The 18566-nt window shown below is 35.8% G+C and overlaps 1 protein-coding gene across 6 annotated transcripts in view; it reads left to right on the top strand.

The window, feature by feature from the left end:
- NAA35 (N-alpha-acetyltransferase 35, NatC auxiliary subunit) overlaps positions 1-18566 on the top strand; it is a 92049-nt gene that overhangs the window by 61303 nt on the left and 12180 nt on the right. For all 6 annotated transcript variants that reach the window (XM_020882189.2, XM_020882188.2, XM_020882191.2 and 3 more), the window contains 5 exons: positions 2744-2803; positions 5316-5422; positions 14429-14495; positions 16378-16476; positions 17058-17236. In XM_020882189.2, the coding sequence (XP_020737848.2) occupies positions 2744-2803; positions 5316-5422; positions 14429-14495; positions 16378-16476; positions 17058-17236 (512 nt within the window). The remainder of the gene's footprint in view (positions 1-2743; positions 2804-5315; positions 5423-14428; positions 14496-16377; positions 16477-17057; positions 17237-18566) is intronic.

Raw genomic sequence — 18566 nt, 5'->3', positions numbered from 1 at the left:
GGCTATGAGAGTTGGACCATGAAGAAGGCTGTGCTCTGAAGAATTGATGCCTTCAACTTGTGGTGCTGGGGAAGACTCTTGAGAGTCTCTTAGACTGCAAGGAGATCAAACCAGTCAGTCCTAAAGGAGATTAGTCCTGGATGTTCATTGGAAGGACTGATGTTGGAGCCTAAACTCCAATACTTTGGCCACCTCATGCGAAGAGTTGACTCATTGGAAAAGACCCTGATGCTGGGAGGGATTGGGGGCAGGAGGAGCAGGGGACAGAGGATGAGATGGTTGTATGGCATCACCGACTCAATTGACGTGAATCTGGGTAAACTCTGGGAGGTAGTGAAGGATAGGGAAACCTGGTGTGCTGCAGTCCAGTGGGTCACAAAGAGTCAGACACAACTTAGTTACTGAATAACAGCAGAGTAAACATAATGAGATAAATAAGGAAACCATTACCACAGTCCAAGGTAGAAAGGATTGTCACTTGGATTGGAAGGATGGCAGGGAGATGATGAGATTGTCAGTGTTACAGCTATGTGTGAGCTAAAAGGCTTCCCTAATAGCTCAGTTGGTAAAGAATCCTCCTGCAATGCAGGAGACACAGGTTCAGTTCCTGTGTTGGGAAAATCTGCTGGAGAAGGGATAGGCTACCTATTCCGCTGTTCTTGGGCTTCCCTTGTGGCTCAGCTGGTAAAGAATCCACCTGCAGTGCGGGTAGACCTGGATTCAGTCCCTGGGTTGGGAAGATCCTCTAGAGAGGGGAAAGGCTACCCACTCCAGTATTCTGGCCTGGAGAATTCCAAGGACCGTGTAGTCCATAGTGAGCTAAAGTTGATAGAATATTGGTTGATGAATTAAATATGGGGCATGAAAGAGCTCTCAGGAAGTTCTCTAGGCTTCTGCCTTTCTAGTCTACATGCATATTTGGTGCTGTTCACTCAAAGGGGGAAATTCTCTAAGGAACTTGAGAGTCAAATGGGGGTCTTAGGGAAGTAAAGGATGAGGTACATTTAAAATATTTAAGTAGAGATGTTGAACAGATAATATCTTATGGGTAGAATTTAGAGATCTATGCTTAGAGTTAAAATTTTAGAATTATTACAGTGTAGATAGTAACTGAAGCATGAGTGTTTATGTTCTACTCTTTATGAGGAGAAGAGTATATAGATTAAGAAAAGAACGTTGTCTGAAACTAAGCTTTGAACCTACAGAACAAACTGAGAAGTACCCAGAGGAAGAAACATGTGAATGTCATTTAAAGATTTTTCAAGAAGGAAGTCATGCTGTTGAATAGTTGAATGAAAGAGAGAAATAAGGTCCAAACTCATTGTTCTTTGAAGTTAGTAATGAGGGACAAGTGGTGCCTAGAGCCAAGAGTCGGATTACATGTGTTGAAGAGTAGAGACAGTGGGTTACAGCCAACTTCTTCAGAAGGTTTGGTTGAGAAGACAGCAGTTGAGAGGAAAATGTGGCATCATACAGTAATCTTTTCTTTTTAAAGATGAGAGAAGTGAGTATTTAAATGAAAATGGGAATGATCTGGTAAAGCAGAGGAATTTTCATATCTGGGAGAACAAAGTATGGATAGTTGACAGTGTGATGATTGTGAAAAAGCCAAAGGAATGGGATCCTTTTATACAGGTGTAGGATATCTGTTGTTAAAGTAGACAACTAAAGGATCTGGGTGCAGATGTGTATAGAGTTAGTTTAGAGGCTAAAGTTGGGGAATTTTCTGTGGTATAAATTATTTTAATTTTCCTTGTAATATAAATAGTAGTATCTCTTTCTAGTGGAGAATGTTCACTTTGAGGAGTGTGTGCAAGGTGTAAAAATTAATTATGAGAAAAGTGAATAAATTCAGTTAGCTTGATTTACTTGGTATTTATTTCTGTGAAGTAGGAAATAAACCTCTGTCTTTAGTTAGTAAATTAGTATTGATACTATTATTTTCATGATATAAAAATTTAATGTTGGTATCCACATAATACTATTTTTCTTCAGTTTGTTAAAATAATTTTTTTTAGGCTCTAAAATTATCCATTGTTCCATTCTTGTTGTTTAGTTGCTAAGTCATATCCGACTGTTTTGCAGCCACATGGACTGTAGCCCAACCAGGCTTTGTTCATGGGATTTCCTGGACAAGAATATTGGGGTGGGTTGCCATTCTTTCTTCAGTGGGTCTTCCCAATGCAGGGATCAAAATTCCATCTCCTACACTGGCAGGTAGATTCTTAACCACCGGACCAGGAGGGCAGTCCCAAGCTGGGCAGCGTTTTGATGACAAAACGAACTCTTCCTTTACCTGACAGGCTCCCAGTCTCTCAAGAGCCACAGTACATCATCTTCCTAATACCTTTTGTTGTTGTTGTTTAGTCGCTAAGTCATGTCCAACTCTTTGTGACTCCATGGACTGTAGGTTGCCAGGCTCCTCTGTCCATGGAATTTTCCAGGCTAGAATACTGTAGTTGGTTGCCATTTGTTTCTCCAGGGACTCTTCTCAACCCAGAGGTCAAACTCTCATCTCCTGCTTTGGCAGGTGGCTTCTTTGCAGCCAAACCACCAGGGAAGCCTGTTCCATTCATACAAATAGACAATTCTTATAGAAATGATCTTTAGCAGTCTGTCTTATTTTAATTTTGCTAGTGTATCATTCCCAGAAGATCTAGTAAAAATTACACTCTATATGCAAGCATTTTCAACTTTTATTTAATCTGTTAATGACATTACTTTTCTTCTGTGTATCTTTTAGGATTTTTTCTGTGAATTTAGTGAACAATCACCTTGTGTTCTTTCGAGATCTCTGTTACAAGTAAGTTCCACTCAGTATCAAAGTAGTTCTTTAAGCAGCAAATAATGTGTATTGACATTGTTTTATTTATTATGGAATAAAAGGTGGATGCTTCTAAAGGGTATTCCATGGTTAGTGTTATATTTTTGGAATAAAAGTATTGACTTACAGTGTTAGACATTCATTAAGATCATAGTCTGGGCCAGAAAACAAACCTTAGTAAGTAAAAAAAAAAATTGAAATCATACAGAGTATGCTCTATGACTATTTTGGAATTAAACTAGTAATCAGTAACAGAAGTATCTGGAAAATTTTCCAAATGTTTGAAAATTAACACACTTCTAAAGAACCTGTTCGTCAAAGAGGAAGTGTTGATGGTAATTAGAAATTATTTTGAACTGAATGAAGATGAAAATACATCAGACTTTGTGGGATACAGTTAAAGCAGTACTTAGAGAGTGTAGAACTAAATGTTTATATGAAAAAAAGGAAGAAAGGTCAGAAATTATAATTTAAGCTTCTACTTTGAAAATATAGAAAAAGAAGAGTAAATCAAACTAGAAACAAGCAGAAGGAATGTAATGTGTAAAATTACACAGAAATGCGTAAAATAGGAAAGAGACAAAGAACAGAGAAAATCATTACAGCCAAGAGCTAGTTCTAAAATTGATGAATCTCTATCAAGACAGACCAAGAATAAAAAAGATACAGATAAATAATATTAGGAATCATTATATATCCTAAACAAATTAAAAGAATAATAGAGAATATTCTAAATAACTCTATATCCATAAATGAAAAACTTAAGTGAAATGGACCAGTTCTGTGAGGGACACTACCAATGCCCACTCAAGAAGTAGACAATTGGAAAAATCCTGTATCAATCTGAGACATTGTGTTCATAGTTAAAAGTCTTTGAACAAAACTCCAGGCCAGTTCTACACACAGGCTCTTCCAGAAAATAGAAGAGGCAAGAACACATCGTATGAGGCCTGCATTGCCTCAATACCAAAACCAGACAAAGACATTTCAAGCTTGGAAAACTATAGACCTATATCCCTTAAAAACATAAGAATTAAAGTATTACCAGATCAAATCTACCAATATATGAAAAAAGAACACATTATAATCAAGTACATTTTATCCCAGGAATGCAAGCCTGGCTCAATGTTTAAAGTGTAATTTACCATATAATATAAAGTCTCAGTAGATTCAAGAAATCTATTGGACAAAATCAACATCCATTCATGATAAAAAAACTCTCAGCAAAACTAGGAAGAGAACTTCTTTAATCTGATAAAGAGCATGTGCAAAAAACCTATAGCTAACATCACACTTAATGATGAAAGAGTAAGTTCTTTCCTCTTTTGATGGGAAAGAAAGCAAGGATGTCCAGTCTCATCCCTCCACTTTTACTCACTGTGGTACTGGAAGTTTTAGCCAATGAAAAAAGGCATGAAAAGAAATAAAAGACATATAATTGAGAAAGTAAGAAATACTATTTCTTTATAGACAACATGATTGTCTATGTAGAGTACCAAGGAATCTGCAAAGAAGTTCCTAGACCTGATAGACGAGTTTGACAAAATCATAGGGTATGTATGATACCAATGTACAGAATGCAGTTGTATTTCTATATACTTGCAATGAACAATGCAATCCAGAAATTTTAAAGCAGTACTGTTTACATTAAACATCAAGAATGAAGTACATAAGAGTAAGTCCAGCACCTGTTTGGAGAACCTGTATACTAAAAAACTACAAAGTGATAATGAAAGACATCAAAGGAGGCTTAAATAAATAGATATGTCTTGTTTGTGAATTGGAAGAATTGATGTTTTTTTAAGATGTCAGTTCTCTCCCCAAATTGATCTACAGATTCAGAGCAATCTCAAAATCATAGCAGAAGTTTTTGTAGATGTCAGCAAGTGACTTCTAAAATTTATATGGAGAGGCAAAGGAACTAGTACAGCCAAAACAAATTATTATGACTGTATTTTGAATTAAATAAAAATGAAAATATATCAGACTTTCTTGGATTGTAAATAATAATATTATTGTAAATAACAATGTATTTTAATTTAATAATTCATTATTTTAGATATATTTCTTTCAGTTTCAGAAAGTTTTTAGTTATTCCAAAGTATTTATTTGAGATAGGTTATCAATTGGCTTGATATTTATAGTCATTAAATATTTCATAATTTATGAAACCTTTTCTTGTATATTGGCTCATTTGACATATTCAGACATGTCATTTCATTTTCACTAGTTTGATATTACTACCCTTGACTTGAGAGATTTTTTTCCTGCACATTTCTTCTGCGTCAAAATACTCTTAAATAGGGATTAAGGTAGTACCCATCATGGAAGCAGTGATTTATAAAAAATTTTCTACCAGCTTTTTACATTTTAATCTCTTGTATTCTGTTACATTTAAAAGAAGTATGCTTATGTCACGGTAATGAGAAATACATGTACAATATGTCAAGATTGTGACAGCATTACTAATAAATATCACATTTGTTTTAAGACCACTTTCCTGGTGGATAACAAAAAGGTCTTTGGAATCCATCTCATGCAAGACATGGTGAAAGATGCGCTTCGGTCTTTTGTCAGTCCTCCGGTGCTCTCCCCAAAGTGAGTATCACAGGACATTGTTTTGTACAGCCTGTGTGTTCCTTAAAAGCCCAAGTTCTCTGTGCTCCTTCATGGCAAAGATATAAAAACTGTTGGATTCAAGTCTCCATGTAAAAGAAATAACTATCATTAAAATTAATTGATTTCTGCCATATATTATTTAAATTTAAATTGAGGTTTTCTGAAGTTGTCCAGTATGAGAAGAAAAGTTTACAAGGACTTGTCAGAAAGTCAGCAAGTTGTATTGACCCTTATTGTGTGCAAAGCACTGTGCTAAGTAGACGCTTTGGGAAATAATTATAAAAAGATAAGATTTCCTCTCAATAATCTTGAGTCTAGATAGAAATAGAAGATGCTGATAATTGATCTTTAATTATATTCTGGTAGAGTCATTTCCCCAAGGATCATTTGAATTGGCCTTTTGGAAAAGAACACCAACTTTATTGACGTTTCTCTTGAGAAAAGAAGAAAGGAGATGTTATTTCTTAGGAAAGAAACTAGCGTTTGTTAAGATATAGTGTATGAAATCTCATATTTTAAGGAATGTTAGTGGTTCAGCATTCAATTTGTTGAATAAATTGTGCCACATTTCACATAGAACTCTGGTAGCTTCCTGTTTTAGGTCGGTTCTCCAGAAGGTGATCCTGACACAAAGATTCATGCCAGTGTAATCTAGAAGGTAATTCCAGGAGAACTTTCAGGCTTGTAGGCAGGTGGGCACAAAAAGGAAGAAAGCCGTGTAGTGGTGTGCTTCACAGCTGGCTGTTGCTGTTCAGTCTCGGGGTCCTGTTTGACTCTTCAAAACATGATGAACTGTGGCACGCCTAGTTCCTCTATCCTCTGTTATCTTCCGGAGTGTGCTCAGATTCGTGTCCATTGAGTCAGTGATGCCATCTAACCATCTCATCCTTGCCATCCCCTTCTCTCTTTGCCTGCAGTCTTTCCCAGCGTCAGGGTCTTTTCCAGTGAGTCGGCTCTTCCCATCAGGTGGGCAAAGTATTAGAGCTTCAGTTTCAGCAGCAGTTCTTCCAGTGCATATTCAGGGTTGATTTCCTTTAGGCTTGACAAGTTTTATCTGCTTGCAGTCCAGAGGACTCTCAGGAGTCTTCTCCAGCACAACAGCTGAAAGCATCAGACTTCTTTATGGTCCAATTCTCCCATCTGTACATGACTACTGGTTAAAAACCATAGCTTTGATTATATAGACTTTTGTCAGCAAAATGATGTGTCTGCTTTTTAGGGTGCTGTCGAGGTTTTTCATAGCTTTCCCTTCCAAGGAGCATGCATCTTTTCATTTCATGGCTGTCACCATTGGCAGTGATTTTGGAGCCCAAGAAAATCTGTCATTGTTTCCACTCTTGCCCCTTTTATTTGCCATGAAGTGATGGGACTGGACGCCGTGATCTTAGGTTTTTAATGTTGAGTTTTATGCCAGCCTTTTCACTGTCCTCTTGCACTTTCACCCAGAGGCTCTTTAGTTTCTTTTCACTTTCTCCCAGCAGTCTTGATACCAGTTTTATGATTCATCCAGCCCAGCGAAGTACTCTGCATATAAGTTAAATAAGCAGGGTGACCCTATACAACCTTGTACTCCTTTTCCAATTTTGAACCAGTTCATTGTTCCTTATATGGTTGTAACTATTGCTTTTTGACCCTCATATTGGTTTCTTGGAAGACAGGTAAGGTGGTCTGATACCCCCATCTCTTTAAGAATTTTCCACAGTTAATTGTGATCCACACAGTCAAAGGCTTTAGTGTAATCAATAAAGAAGAAGTAGTTGTTTTTCTGGAATCCCCTTGCTTTCTTTATGATTCTACAAATGTTGGCAATATAATCTCTGGTTCCTCTGCCTTTTCTAAACCCAGCTTTTATGTGTAGAAGTTCTCAGGGGCAAGATGATGTTCATTGGACATTTGGAATGGCTTTTCTATGAATTGCCTCTTTTTATCCTTTACCCATGGACTTTTATTAACTGGTTTACTTTTTCAGAAAGTTTGTAACAAATCCTTGTGTATTATGAGAGGTTAATCCTTTGTGATAGACATTGAAGATTATTTCCTTAATCTTTTGTCACATCAAAATGTATAAAATGCTGTTGGAATTTTTATAAGAATTACATTGAATCTGTAGATCACTTTAAGTAGTTTGGCTATTTTAACAATATTAATTCCTCCAATCTATGTGCTTAGAATATTTTTCCATTTGTTTGTATCTTCTTCAGTGTCCTTTATCAGTGTCTTATAGTTTGCAGTGTGCAGGTCTTTCACCTCCTTGGTTGAATTTATTCCTAGGTGTTTTACTCTGTTTGATGCTACTGTAAATGGAATTGTTTTCTTAGTTTCTCTTTCTGATTGTTCAGTGTAACAGTTTTGTATATTGAGTTTGTATCCTGCAACTTTACTGAATTCTTGTATTAGTTCTAACAGGTTTTTTCTGTAGAATAGAGAGTTTTCAATATGTAATATGGTGTGCTCTGCATATAGAGATCAGGGAAAATTATTTTTAAATTTCTGTGATTAAATGTATCATATATTCAGAATATGAATTGACAGACACCTGTACCATCATCTATTTTAAGCAAAGTTTTTATTAATTTTGTTTTTATAAATTCCATTACTGATAAGGTCATTGGAAAATTAAGTATTTCATAAACACTCAATGTATTACTCAATGTATGAATTACTCATACATTACACTCAATATATGAATTATTGATACATTATTACGCTCATACAAACACTCAATATATTAATTAGTAAATTTTATTAATTCCCTTATTTGGTGTCTAATGTTGTCAGACACCTTTCTACGTTCTAGAGAAAAGGACACACCTGGTGACAAGGAGCTTACCTTCTAATGGGAAAGACTAAATTGTGAACAAATATATAATGTCAGGTCATAAGTACTGTATAGAAAGATAAAGATAAGATAGTTCTCATAAATGGGATAGTTGTGAAAAGTCTCTTGGAAGTGGTGATATATGTGAATATGCTGAGAATGAGCTACGCAAAATCAGAGGATGAAGCTTACTGACAGTAAACAATAACTGCAAGGTCTCAGGAGTTTAAGATTGAGCTCTAGGTATCAAGGAGCAAGCTAATTTTAATGGATTCATTTATTAGAGTTACATCTAAGGTAGCAGTTCTCAGCTGTTTTTTGTGTTTACATTCTTAAAAGATTTTAAGGACCCAAACAGCTTTTGTTTATATGGGGCCTATTTATTGATACCTACTATTTTAGAAACTAAAACAATACTTTAAAAATGTTTATTCTTTTTGAAAAACAGTAAACTCATTACATGTTAATAAACATATATAACATTTATAAATCACATATTAACATAAATTTGGGAAATAACTCATTAATTAAAATTAATGAGACAAGTGTAATTGTTTTACATTTTTGCAAATATCTTTCAAGTCTGTCTTAGAATATAACTGGATTACTTTAACCTGCTCTGTTTTCAGTCTGTTGTAGTATTGCTTGCCATGTAGCCTCTGGAAAAGCCATTGTATAGTTATGAGAGAATGAGTGCTTTTGGCAAATCAATGTGAATATTATTATGAAAGTAATTATAACCTTGTGTTCCCTTCAAAAGCATTTCACCAGGGAAACCTAGGCTACATTGAGAACTGATGGCTATATTTCAAATTCTCCTCTCCCACCCCATCCTTTTCTTTACTCTGGTCCTAGAGGTGACCACTACATTACAGTTTATGTGTCTCACTTTTATGAATACTTGTACACTTTCCCCAAATATCAGTTCAGTTCAGTCGCTCAGTCATGTCCGACTCTTTGCAACCCCATGAATCACAGCACTCCAGGCCTCCCTGTCCATCACCAACTCCCGGAGTCTACCCAAAACCATGCCATCCAGACATCTCATCCTCTGTTGTCCCCTTCTCCTCCTGCCCCCAAATATATGTGTCCCTAAATAACATCAGCTTATTTTGTGGTTTTAAACTTCACATAAACTTTGTCAGAGTGTGTATGTCTGTGTGTGTATAAATACATATGTATATATCCTTTTGCAACATGACTTTTTCCTTCAACATTAGAATGTTGAAATTGACCAAGTTTATCCAACAAATATATTTTGTTAAAATCCATGTACTGAAGTTTATTTTGTTGCTTCTCTGCAGTTGAAAATATACCTATTTCTAATTTATCACCATTATCATCAGTGCTACAGTGAACATCTTTAAATTATGACTCCTTTTGCACATAAAAAAAAATTAATTGCTTATCATAGGCAAATGCATATTCAGCTTTACTAGTTTTGCGAAATTGCTTTCAAAAATAATTCAATGAATTGTGTATGCCAGCCAACAGTGTATAAGGATTCCAGATGCCACATAGTCTAGGCATTATCAGACTTTTTAATTTTTGACAATATATGTGAAATAAGTGTCTACATCTTGTAGACAAAATTTGTGTTTTATCTTCTCTATTTAATAATCTTTAACACTTAGATTCCACATTGTCACGCTTAGTGTTGTTCATTTAGATTTAATTATACAGTATGATCCTCATTATTTGCAGATTCTATATTTGTTAATCTGCCTACTTGCTAGAATATGTTTGTTAACCTTTAAATCTTTACTCACTCTGCTCTTGCTGTCTTCATGGACATGTGCAAAGTAGCAAAATATTCAAGTCACGTAACACTGAAGTCAAACAAAACAACTCTGTAACTTCTTGTGCCTTATAGTGTAAACTCTATTTATTTGCCCCAGTTTTTATGCTTTTTGTTTGTGATTTTGTAGTTTCACGGCCTCTGAGTTGTAGTGATATGCTGTCTAGTGTTCCTGGCACAAGAAGGCTGTGGTGTGCCTTACAGAAAGATTGTGTGTTAGATAAGATTTACTCAGGTGTAAGTTCTCTGCTAATCAATCAGCAGTGTACTTTGTATATAGTGTCTTTAAAAAGAAACACACATAAACCAAGGTTAGACATTGATCAGTTGATTAAAACATTAGGACCAGAGGCTGGAGGAACCTAATCCTGTGTTTTATCCTGGCAGCAGTGTTTCAGTATTCTCTATTTCAGCATCTACAGCAAGTGTATAGAACATAATTATCACAAATACTGAGAATCAACTGTGTGTATAGCAGTTTATTGCAAGGTAGTCACCTGTTTCTTGTTCTTTTATTTTTTTTCTTTTTTTCATTTATTTTTATTAGTTGGGGGCTAATTACTTTACAATATTATAGTGGTTTTTGCCATACATTGACATGAATCAGCCATGGATTTACATGTGTTCCCCATCCCGATCCCCCCTCCCGCCTCCCTCCCCCTCCCACCCCTCTGGGTCCTCCCAGTGCACCAGCCCTGATCACTTGTCTCATGCATCCAACCTGGGTTGGCAATTTGTTTCACACTTGATAATACACATGTTTCAATGCTATTCTCTCAGATCATCCCACCCTCACCTTCTCCCACAGAGTCCGAAAGTCTGTTCTATACATCTGTGTCTCTTTTTCTGTCTTGCATATAGGGTTATCGTTACCATCTTTCTAAATTCCGTATATATGCCTTAGTATACTGTATTGGTGTTTATCTTTCTGGCTTACTTCACTCTGTATAGTGGGCTCCAGTTTCATCCATCTCATTAGAATCGATTCAAATGTATTCTTTTTAATGGCTGAGCAATATTCCATTGTGTATATGTACCATAGCTTTCTTATCGATTCGTCTGCTGATAGGCATCTAGGTCGCTTCCATGTCCTGGCTATTATAAACAGTGCTGTGGTGAACATTGGGGTACATGTGTCCCTTTCAGATCTGGTTTCCTTGGTGTCTGTGCCCAGGAGTGGGATTGCTGGGTCATATGTCAGTTCTATTTCCAGTTTTTTAAGAAATCTCCACACTGTTCTCCATAGTGGCTGTACTAGTTAGTGTAGAGGAATGCAAGGGATTTCTGTGTGTTAATTTTATATCTTGCAACTTTACTATATTCGTTGATTAGCTCTAGTAATTTTCTGGTAGAGTCTTTAGGGTTTTCTATGTAGAGGATCATGTCGTCTGCAAACAGTGAGAGCTTTACTTCTTCTTTTCCTATCTTGATTCCTTTTATTTCTTTTTCTGCTCTGATTGCTGTGGCCAACACTTCCAAAACTATGTTGAATAGTAGTGGTGAGAGTGGGCACCCTTGTTCCTGACTTTAGGGGAAGTGCTTTCAATTTTTCACCATTGAGGATAATGTTTGCTGTGGGTTTGTCATATATAGCTTTTATTATGTTGAGGTATGTTCCTTCTATGCCTGCTTTCTGGAGAGTTTTTATCATAAATGGATGTTGAATTTTGTCATATGCTTTTTCTGCTTCTGGTGAGATAATCATACGGTTTTTATCTTTCAATTTGTTAATGTGGTGTATTACATTGATTGACTTGCAGATAGTAAGGAATCCTTGCATTCCTGGGATAAAGCCCAATTGGTCATCATGTATGATCTTTTTAATATGTTGTTGGATTCTGTTTGCTAGAATTTTGTTAAGGATTTTTGCATCTATGTTCATCAGTGATATTAGCCTGTAGTTTTCTTTTTTTGTGGCATCTTTGTCTGGTTTTGGAATTTAGGGTGGCCTCATAGAATGAGTTTGGAAGTTTACCTTCTGCAATTTTCTGGAAGAGCTTGAGTAAGATAGGTGTTAGCTCTTTTCTCTAAATTTTTGGTAGAATTCAGCTGTGAAGCCATCTGGTCTTGGGCTTTTGTTTGCTGGAAGATTTCTGATTACAGTTTCGATTTCCTTGCTTGTGATGGGTCTGTTAAGATCTTCTATTTCTTCCTGGTTCAGTTTTGGAAAGTTATACTTTTCTGAGAATTTGTCCATTTCTTCCAAGTAGTCCATTTTATTGGCATATAGCTGCTGGTAGTAGTCTCTTATAATCCTTTGTATTTCAGTGTTGTCTGTTGTGATCTCTCCATTTTCATTTCTAATTTTGTTGATTTGATTCTTCTCCCTTTGTTTCTTGATGAGTCTGCTAACTCATCAAGAGTAACTTGTCAGTTTTACTTTTCAAAAAACTAGCTTTTAGCTTTGTTGATTTTTCCGTGGTCTCCTTTGTTTCTTTTGCATTTATTTCTGCCCTAATTTTTAAGATTTCTTTCCTTCTACTAACCCTGGGGTTCTTCATTTCTTCCTTCTCTAGTTGCTTTAGGTGTACAGTTAGGTTATTTGACTTTCTTCTTTTTTCTCGAGGTAAGCCTGTATTGCTATGAACCTTCCCCTTAGCACTGCTTTTACAGTGTCCCATAGGTTTTGGGTTGTTGTGTTTTCATTTTCATTCATTTCTATGCATATTTTGATTTCTTTTTTGATTTATTCTATGATTTGTTGGTTATTCAGAAGCGTGTTATTTAGCCTCCATATGTTTGAATTTTTAATAGTTTTTTTCCTGTAATTGAGATCTAATTTTACTGCATTGTGGTCAGAAAAGATGACTGGAATGATTTCAGTTTTTTTGAATTTACCAAGGCTAGATTTGTGGCCCAGGATGTGACCTATTCTGGAGAAGGTTCCATGTGCACTTGAGAAAAAGGTGAAATTGATTGTTTTGGGGTGAAATGTCCTATAGATATCAGTTAGGTCTAGCTGGTCCATTGTGTCATTTAAAGTTTGTATTTTCTCGTTAATTTTCTGTTTAGTTGATCTATCCATAGTTGTGAGTGGGGTATTAAAGTTTCCCACTATATTGTGTTATTGTTAATTTCCCCTTTCATACTTGTTACCAATTGCCTTACATATTGCAGTGCTCCTATGTTGGGTGCATATATATTTATAATTGTTATATCTTCTTCTTGGATTGAACATTGGATCATTATGTAATGTCCTCCTTTAAGTATTTTATCTGATATAAGTATTGCGACTCCTGCTTTCTTTTGGTCTTGTTCTTTTCTTTTAAAAGAGCTCTTTTGCATACTGTCTTGTAGATTTTTTCCTCTGTATTCCTCATGACATCTATTTTTGCTGTGTTGTAAGAAAGTTATTCTCTTGATCCTCAAGGCTGTTGTGAGCATCCTTTCACATACTAACTTTTTTAACTTGAGAAATCCTAATTTTCGGATCCAGAAAGTCCCTTTTTTTAAAGTGCTTTATTTTTGTCATCTTAAACTATTTTCTTACCTTGGACCTTCCAGCACTTCTCTTTTGCTGCCACCTGTTTCAGGTGTCCTGCCTTCTCTTTCTTGGCTGCTGCCTGCTGTGTCATTTTCTACCACATGGTCATGATTCTGTTCTATCTCTGAGGTTGTGGTCAGGTTGCTCAGTTATGGCGAACACTTGGGAATAGCAAGTTGTCAGCTCCTTTTGGTGCACCAGAGGAAGTGTTTCCTCCTTCCTGTCTCCTTAGGAGCAAAGGCTACTGCCCTCCTACATCAGGGAAAGGCGGGAAAAGCACTTTCCATCTCTTCAGCTCTTGTATTTCCTCCAGGGCCAGGCAGGTAACAGATCTTCCCAGACTAAACAGGAAAGCCTTTCTCAGTTAAGCGATGCTTTTAACTGAGATAAGGAGCGCCACAGGTTCACTGGTTTGTGAGGATAGACAATGAGGTGCTAGCAGGATGTCTAGGTGATAATTTTGGCCAGTGACTGGAAATGTGGGTATATCTTGAAAAAAATCAGATTCTATACAGTATTTTTTAAATAATTACTGTTGTAAGTACAGTTCACAAGGGTACCACCTGTAGGAAAATAACGAATATTACAATAGGATTAGAAAAAGTAGAGCTTTAGAATTTTCCCTCTTTGTTGATCTTATTGGATCCAGCACTTAATTGTCCAAGTACAGAACTAAAGGAGCTGGAAATATTGCACATTTATTATGTGGCTAACAAATAGTGAAATACTTCCTAATTTAATGCCAGCACTCTTCAACTTCATGATGTATTTGTTTCCATTTTCTCATTTTTCCACCTTCCCTATGTGTTGGTAGCACCTCCAGTGCTTCTTTTTGTAGGCCAGAAAGTTTAATTTGAATAACAAGAATATTACATTATTTTACAGGTGCTGCCTATATAATAATCACCAGGCTAAGGACTGTATTGACTCTTTTGTTACTCACTGTGTTCGGGTAAGAGCTTCAGTTTGGATCGTTGTGGTGGATTATGGTGTGAAAAATCTTCAATAGCATTAATTTGTGCTGTTTTTTCATCTAATGTTTCTTATTCATTTTCCCTGAATAAGTAGGAAATTTTTGTCTCCTCTTAGACTCAAGTGGATAACTTCATAACCTGTAGTCTTCCTGCGAGTTTGTTACATACTGAGGCACCTTCTGATGCCCTCTCACCATAACCCTTGTGGACAACAGAAACAGAATTAGCCATGACCCCCATCCAGAAAGAAAGGAGTTTACTTTTTTTTTTAAAAAGGACATAAAAACTCTTCTTACTTTTGACCTTATAAATAACAAATATGGGTAACATCCCCAGGCATTTATGTTTGTACTGCTTTAATGCGCAGGATTACGTACTGTGCTTAGTTGCTCAGATGTGCCCAACTCTTTGTGACCCCATGGACTGTAACCCATCAGGCTCTTCTGTCCATGGGGTTTCTCCAGGCAAGAATACTGGAGTGGGTTACCATGCCCTCCTCCAGGGGATCTTTCCAATCCAGGGGTGGAACCCAGGGCTCCTGCATTGCCCAGGCCAATTCTTTACTGTCTAAGCTACCAAGGAAGCCCAAGAATACTGGAGTGGATAGCCTATCACTTCTATAGGGAATCTTCCCATGCAGGAATCAGACCAGGGTCTCCTGCATTGCCGATGGATTCTTTACCATCTGAACCACCCAGGAGGACTATAGTAAAACTAAAATTATCAAATTTTGATGAGATCATAAACTTTTTTCAAATCTCAAATAATTTGAAAAAAATAAAAGCTTCATAGTTGATCAAATTAATTATAAATCATTCTTAATTATAAGCTTTTTATATATCTTTTTTGCCCAATTCCATTTACTAAATGTGTGTTTGTGTGTAAAGAGGAAGTGGGATAAGATAGCATGGTATGATGCAAGGAAAATCAATAAAAGACCAGATTTTATTTTTATTAACTGCCATTTTATCATTATCAGGCAGATCACTTTACTTTTTTATAAACCTGCCAACTTTAAAAAATGAAATGTTAATACTGCTTTGATACCTCTTACAGACTACTTGTTGATTAAGTGAGATAATAGCTGTCAAAGTATACAAATGTAAAGTCATTACTATCCTTAGAGAATCTTAAAACGCATATTTCTTAAATCAGAGCATTCCTGTCTGTTGTCTGATTCATAAACTGTTACAGTATTTTATATGAGAATACTGAATAGATTAAAAACAGTGATAAAGAACCTTAGTGAACAAGTGTTCGTCACACAATCGTGTCTGACTCTTTGCAATCCAGTGGACTGTAGCCCGCAAGGCTTGTCTGTCCACTTAATTCTCCAGGCAAGAATACTGGAGTGGATTGCCGTTCTCTCCTCCAGGGGATCTTCTCAACCCAGGGATTGAACCCAGGTCTCCTGCATTGCAGGTAGATTCTTTACTGTGGTTTTCTGGGTTTTAGCCTTTACCTAATTATTAGGCATTCTGGTATATTTAAAGCAGCACACAGAAGTGTCTGGCTTGAACAGTAACTTTTGACTTGAAATAAGCAGAAAAGAAACTGCTCTTGAATATGTGGAAAAAATATCTAAAGATTGAAGGAATTATTTTTGCCATATGAGAGCAAGTTTTGTAAACAATTACTTTCCTCTGGCTATTAATAATTTCTAGTATTGAGTTCCTTTAAAAGAAACACCTTTGTAGTAAGTATGCATAGGCATTATTGTTATATACAACATTTTTTCCCTTAAACCTGATTTTGAAAATTTGGAATGTTAATTTTCTTTAGTATCAGCAGATTTCATATTGACAGTTAATAAATTATACTGTTAACAAACACAGTTAACAATCGTATTGTGTATTACAGCCATTCTGTAGTCTTATTCAGATCCATGGACATAACAGGGCTCGGCAGAGAGATAAACTCGGTCATATTCTTGAAGAATTTGCTACCTTGCAGGATGAGGTAAGAGCCAAAAAGAAGCCTTCCCTTCCAGAATAAGCAGTTCATATACTTTGACTAGATTTTCAGAAACAATTCTTTAAAACAATAATTTGACTACTTAATTTTTTAATATGGTGAATTTTCTTTTCCATTGAAATGTAACAGTTACATATACCAAAGAAAAGTTTACAGAAAGAAATAGAACAGTAATATAAATAAAAAACATTTTAAATTATTATAATTAATGAATTATGAAATAGGTATAGAGCTGTAGAGTAAGTTTGCATTGTAATAAAAATATATTAGTCTTCATTTAAATGTGAACAACAGCCACATTGATAATGTAACTATAGATCTGAAGCCAGTTATTTTTATACTGTAAAATGGATGTCTTTTTAATCTAGGAAGTGTTTAGATAAATATTATCCTTTCAGAAAAGAAACGTTTGAATGTAGATCTTACCAAAGGTGCATTTTAAAGTATGAATTTTTTAAGTGGTGAGAGTTACATTGTCTGCTTGTGTGCTATTTTTAGCTGTTACATTTTTTGTAATTCTTTCATTACCTTAACAAGTTGATGCTAATGACATTTTGTTGTGATAGGCAGAGAAGGTTGATGCAGCCCTCCATACTATGCTGCTGAAACAGGAGCCCCACAGGCAGCATTTGGCCTGTTTGGGTACCTGGGTCCTCTACCACAACCTCCGAATTATGATACAGTATCTCCTAAGTGGCTTCGAATTGGAGCTCTACAGCATGCACGAGTATTATTACATATATTGGTAAGAGAATGATTGGAGTTAAAATTGACGGTGGGTGGGATAGATAAGATTTGTGAGAGCATCTGTAGAGTGTAATTTTAGGTTTCTTTTTAATTACTGTATTTGAATTTTAGTTGTGGGACAGTTGAAGAATATCTGTTGAAAATTAGAGCCAGATCATCTTAAAAATCTTAAGTGTCTGTGTACAAATACATTTTTTCTGCCATTTGAATCGTTATTTTTAAATTACTAATAAAGTGCTTAAAAGTAAATTGATTAATGGACTTTTATCTGTTTCCAAAGAGAAAAATTAACATACATTTTGCCCTGACATCAGTGACGCTAGGTACTAGCTGTGGAATGTACTTAAGTGAATTAAAGTTCAAAATGTGAACCAGATCTTCCTTCTGAGAAGAAATTATGGCTAAGATTATCATTGGGAGTATAACTGTTGCAAACTGGCCCTGAGGATTTGTCTCAGTAGCTTTGAAGAAGTTTACAAGAGGTAATCTTCAGCAGAGTAGTTCTTTACTTTCACTTAGGGGTGAGATATATCTAGTAAGAGGATGCTTGAGAATATTTTAGACATGAAAAACCTGTCACAGAAATAAAGTAAGAAAATTGAGATCTAAAATGAATTCAGCTATCTTGCATCTTTTTGTTAGTCTAGTAAAGTATAATAATTTAGTTGTAATTTAAAATAGAAATGACCTATTGTTACCCATCACAAACAGCTAAGTTTAGTATATTAGATCTAATTATAGTTATTCTTTTCAATTCATTTTTAAATTATGTAACTTAAAATTTAAAATATTATATATTCCCTGAAGTCAATGCTGTGGAGGCAGGACAATAATTATTTTCCACACCATTAACAGCATCCATGTTAGAGATGGGAATACCAGAACACCTTACCTGCCTCCTGAGAAACCTGTGTGCAGGTCAAGAAGCAACAGTTAGAACCGGACATGGGACAACAGACCGGTTCCAAATTGGGGAAGGAGTACATCAAAGCTGTGTATTGTCACCCTGTTTATTTAACTGTATGCAGAGTACATCATGTGAAATGCCAGACTGGATAAATTACAAGCTGGAATACAGGTGGCTGAGAGAAATATCTACAACCTCAGATATGCAGATGATACTACGCTAATGACAGAAAGTGAAGAGGAACTAAAGAGCCTCTTGATGAAGGTGAAGGAGGAGAGTGGAAAAGTTGGCTTAAAATTCAACATTAGAAAAATGAAGATCTTGAGATCTGGTCCCATCACTTCATGGATTACAGATGGGGAAAAAATGGAAACAGTGGCACTTTTCTTTTCTTGGGCTCTAAAATCACTGAGGATGGTGA

Source organism: Odocoileus virginianus, chromosome 31, assembly GCF_023699985.2.
Source record: "Odocoileus virginianus isolate 20LAN1187 ecotype Illinois chromosome 31, Ovbor_1.2, whole genome shotgun sequence".
Lineage (NCBI taxonomy): Eukaryota > Metazoa > Chordata > Mammalia > Artiodactyla > Cervidae > Odocoileus > Odocoileus virginianus.
The sequence above is the reverse complement of the archived record's forward strand: the minus strand, read 5'-3'. Positions and strand labels throughout refer to the sequence as shown.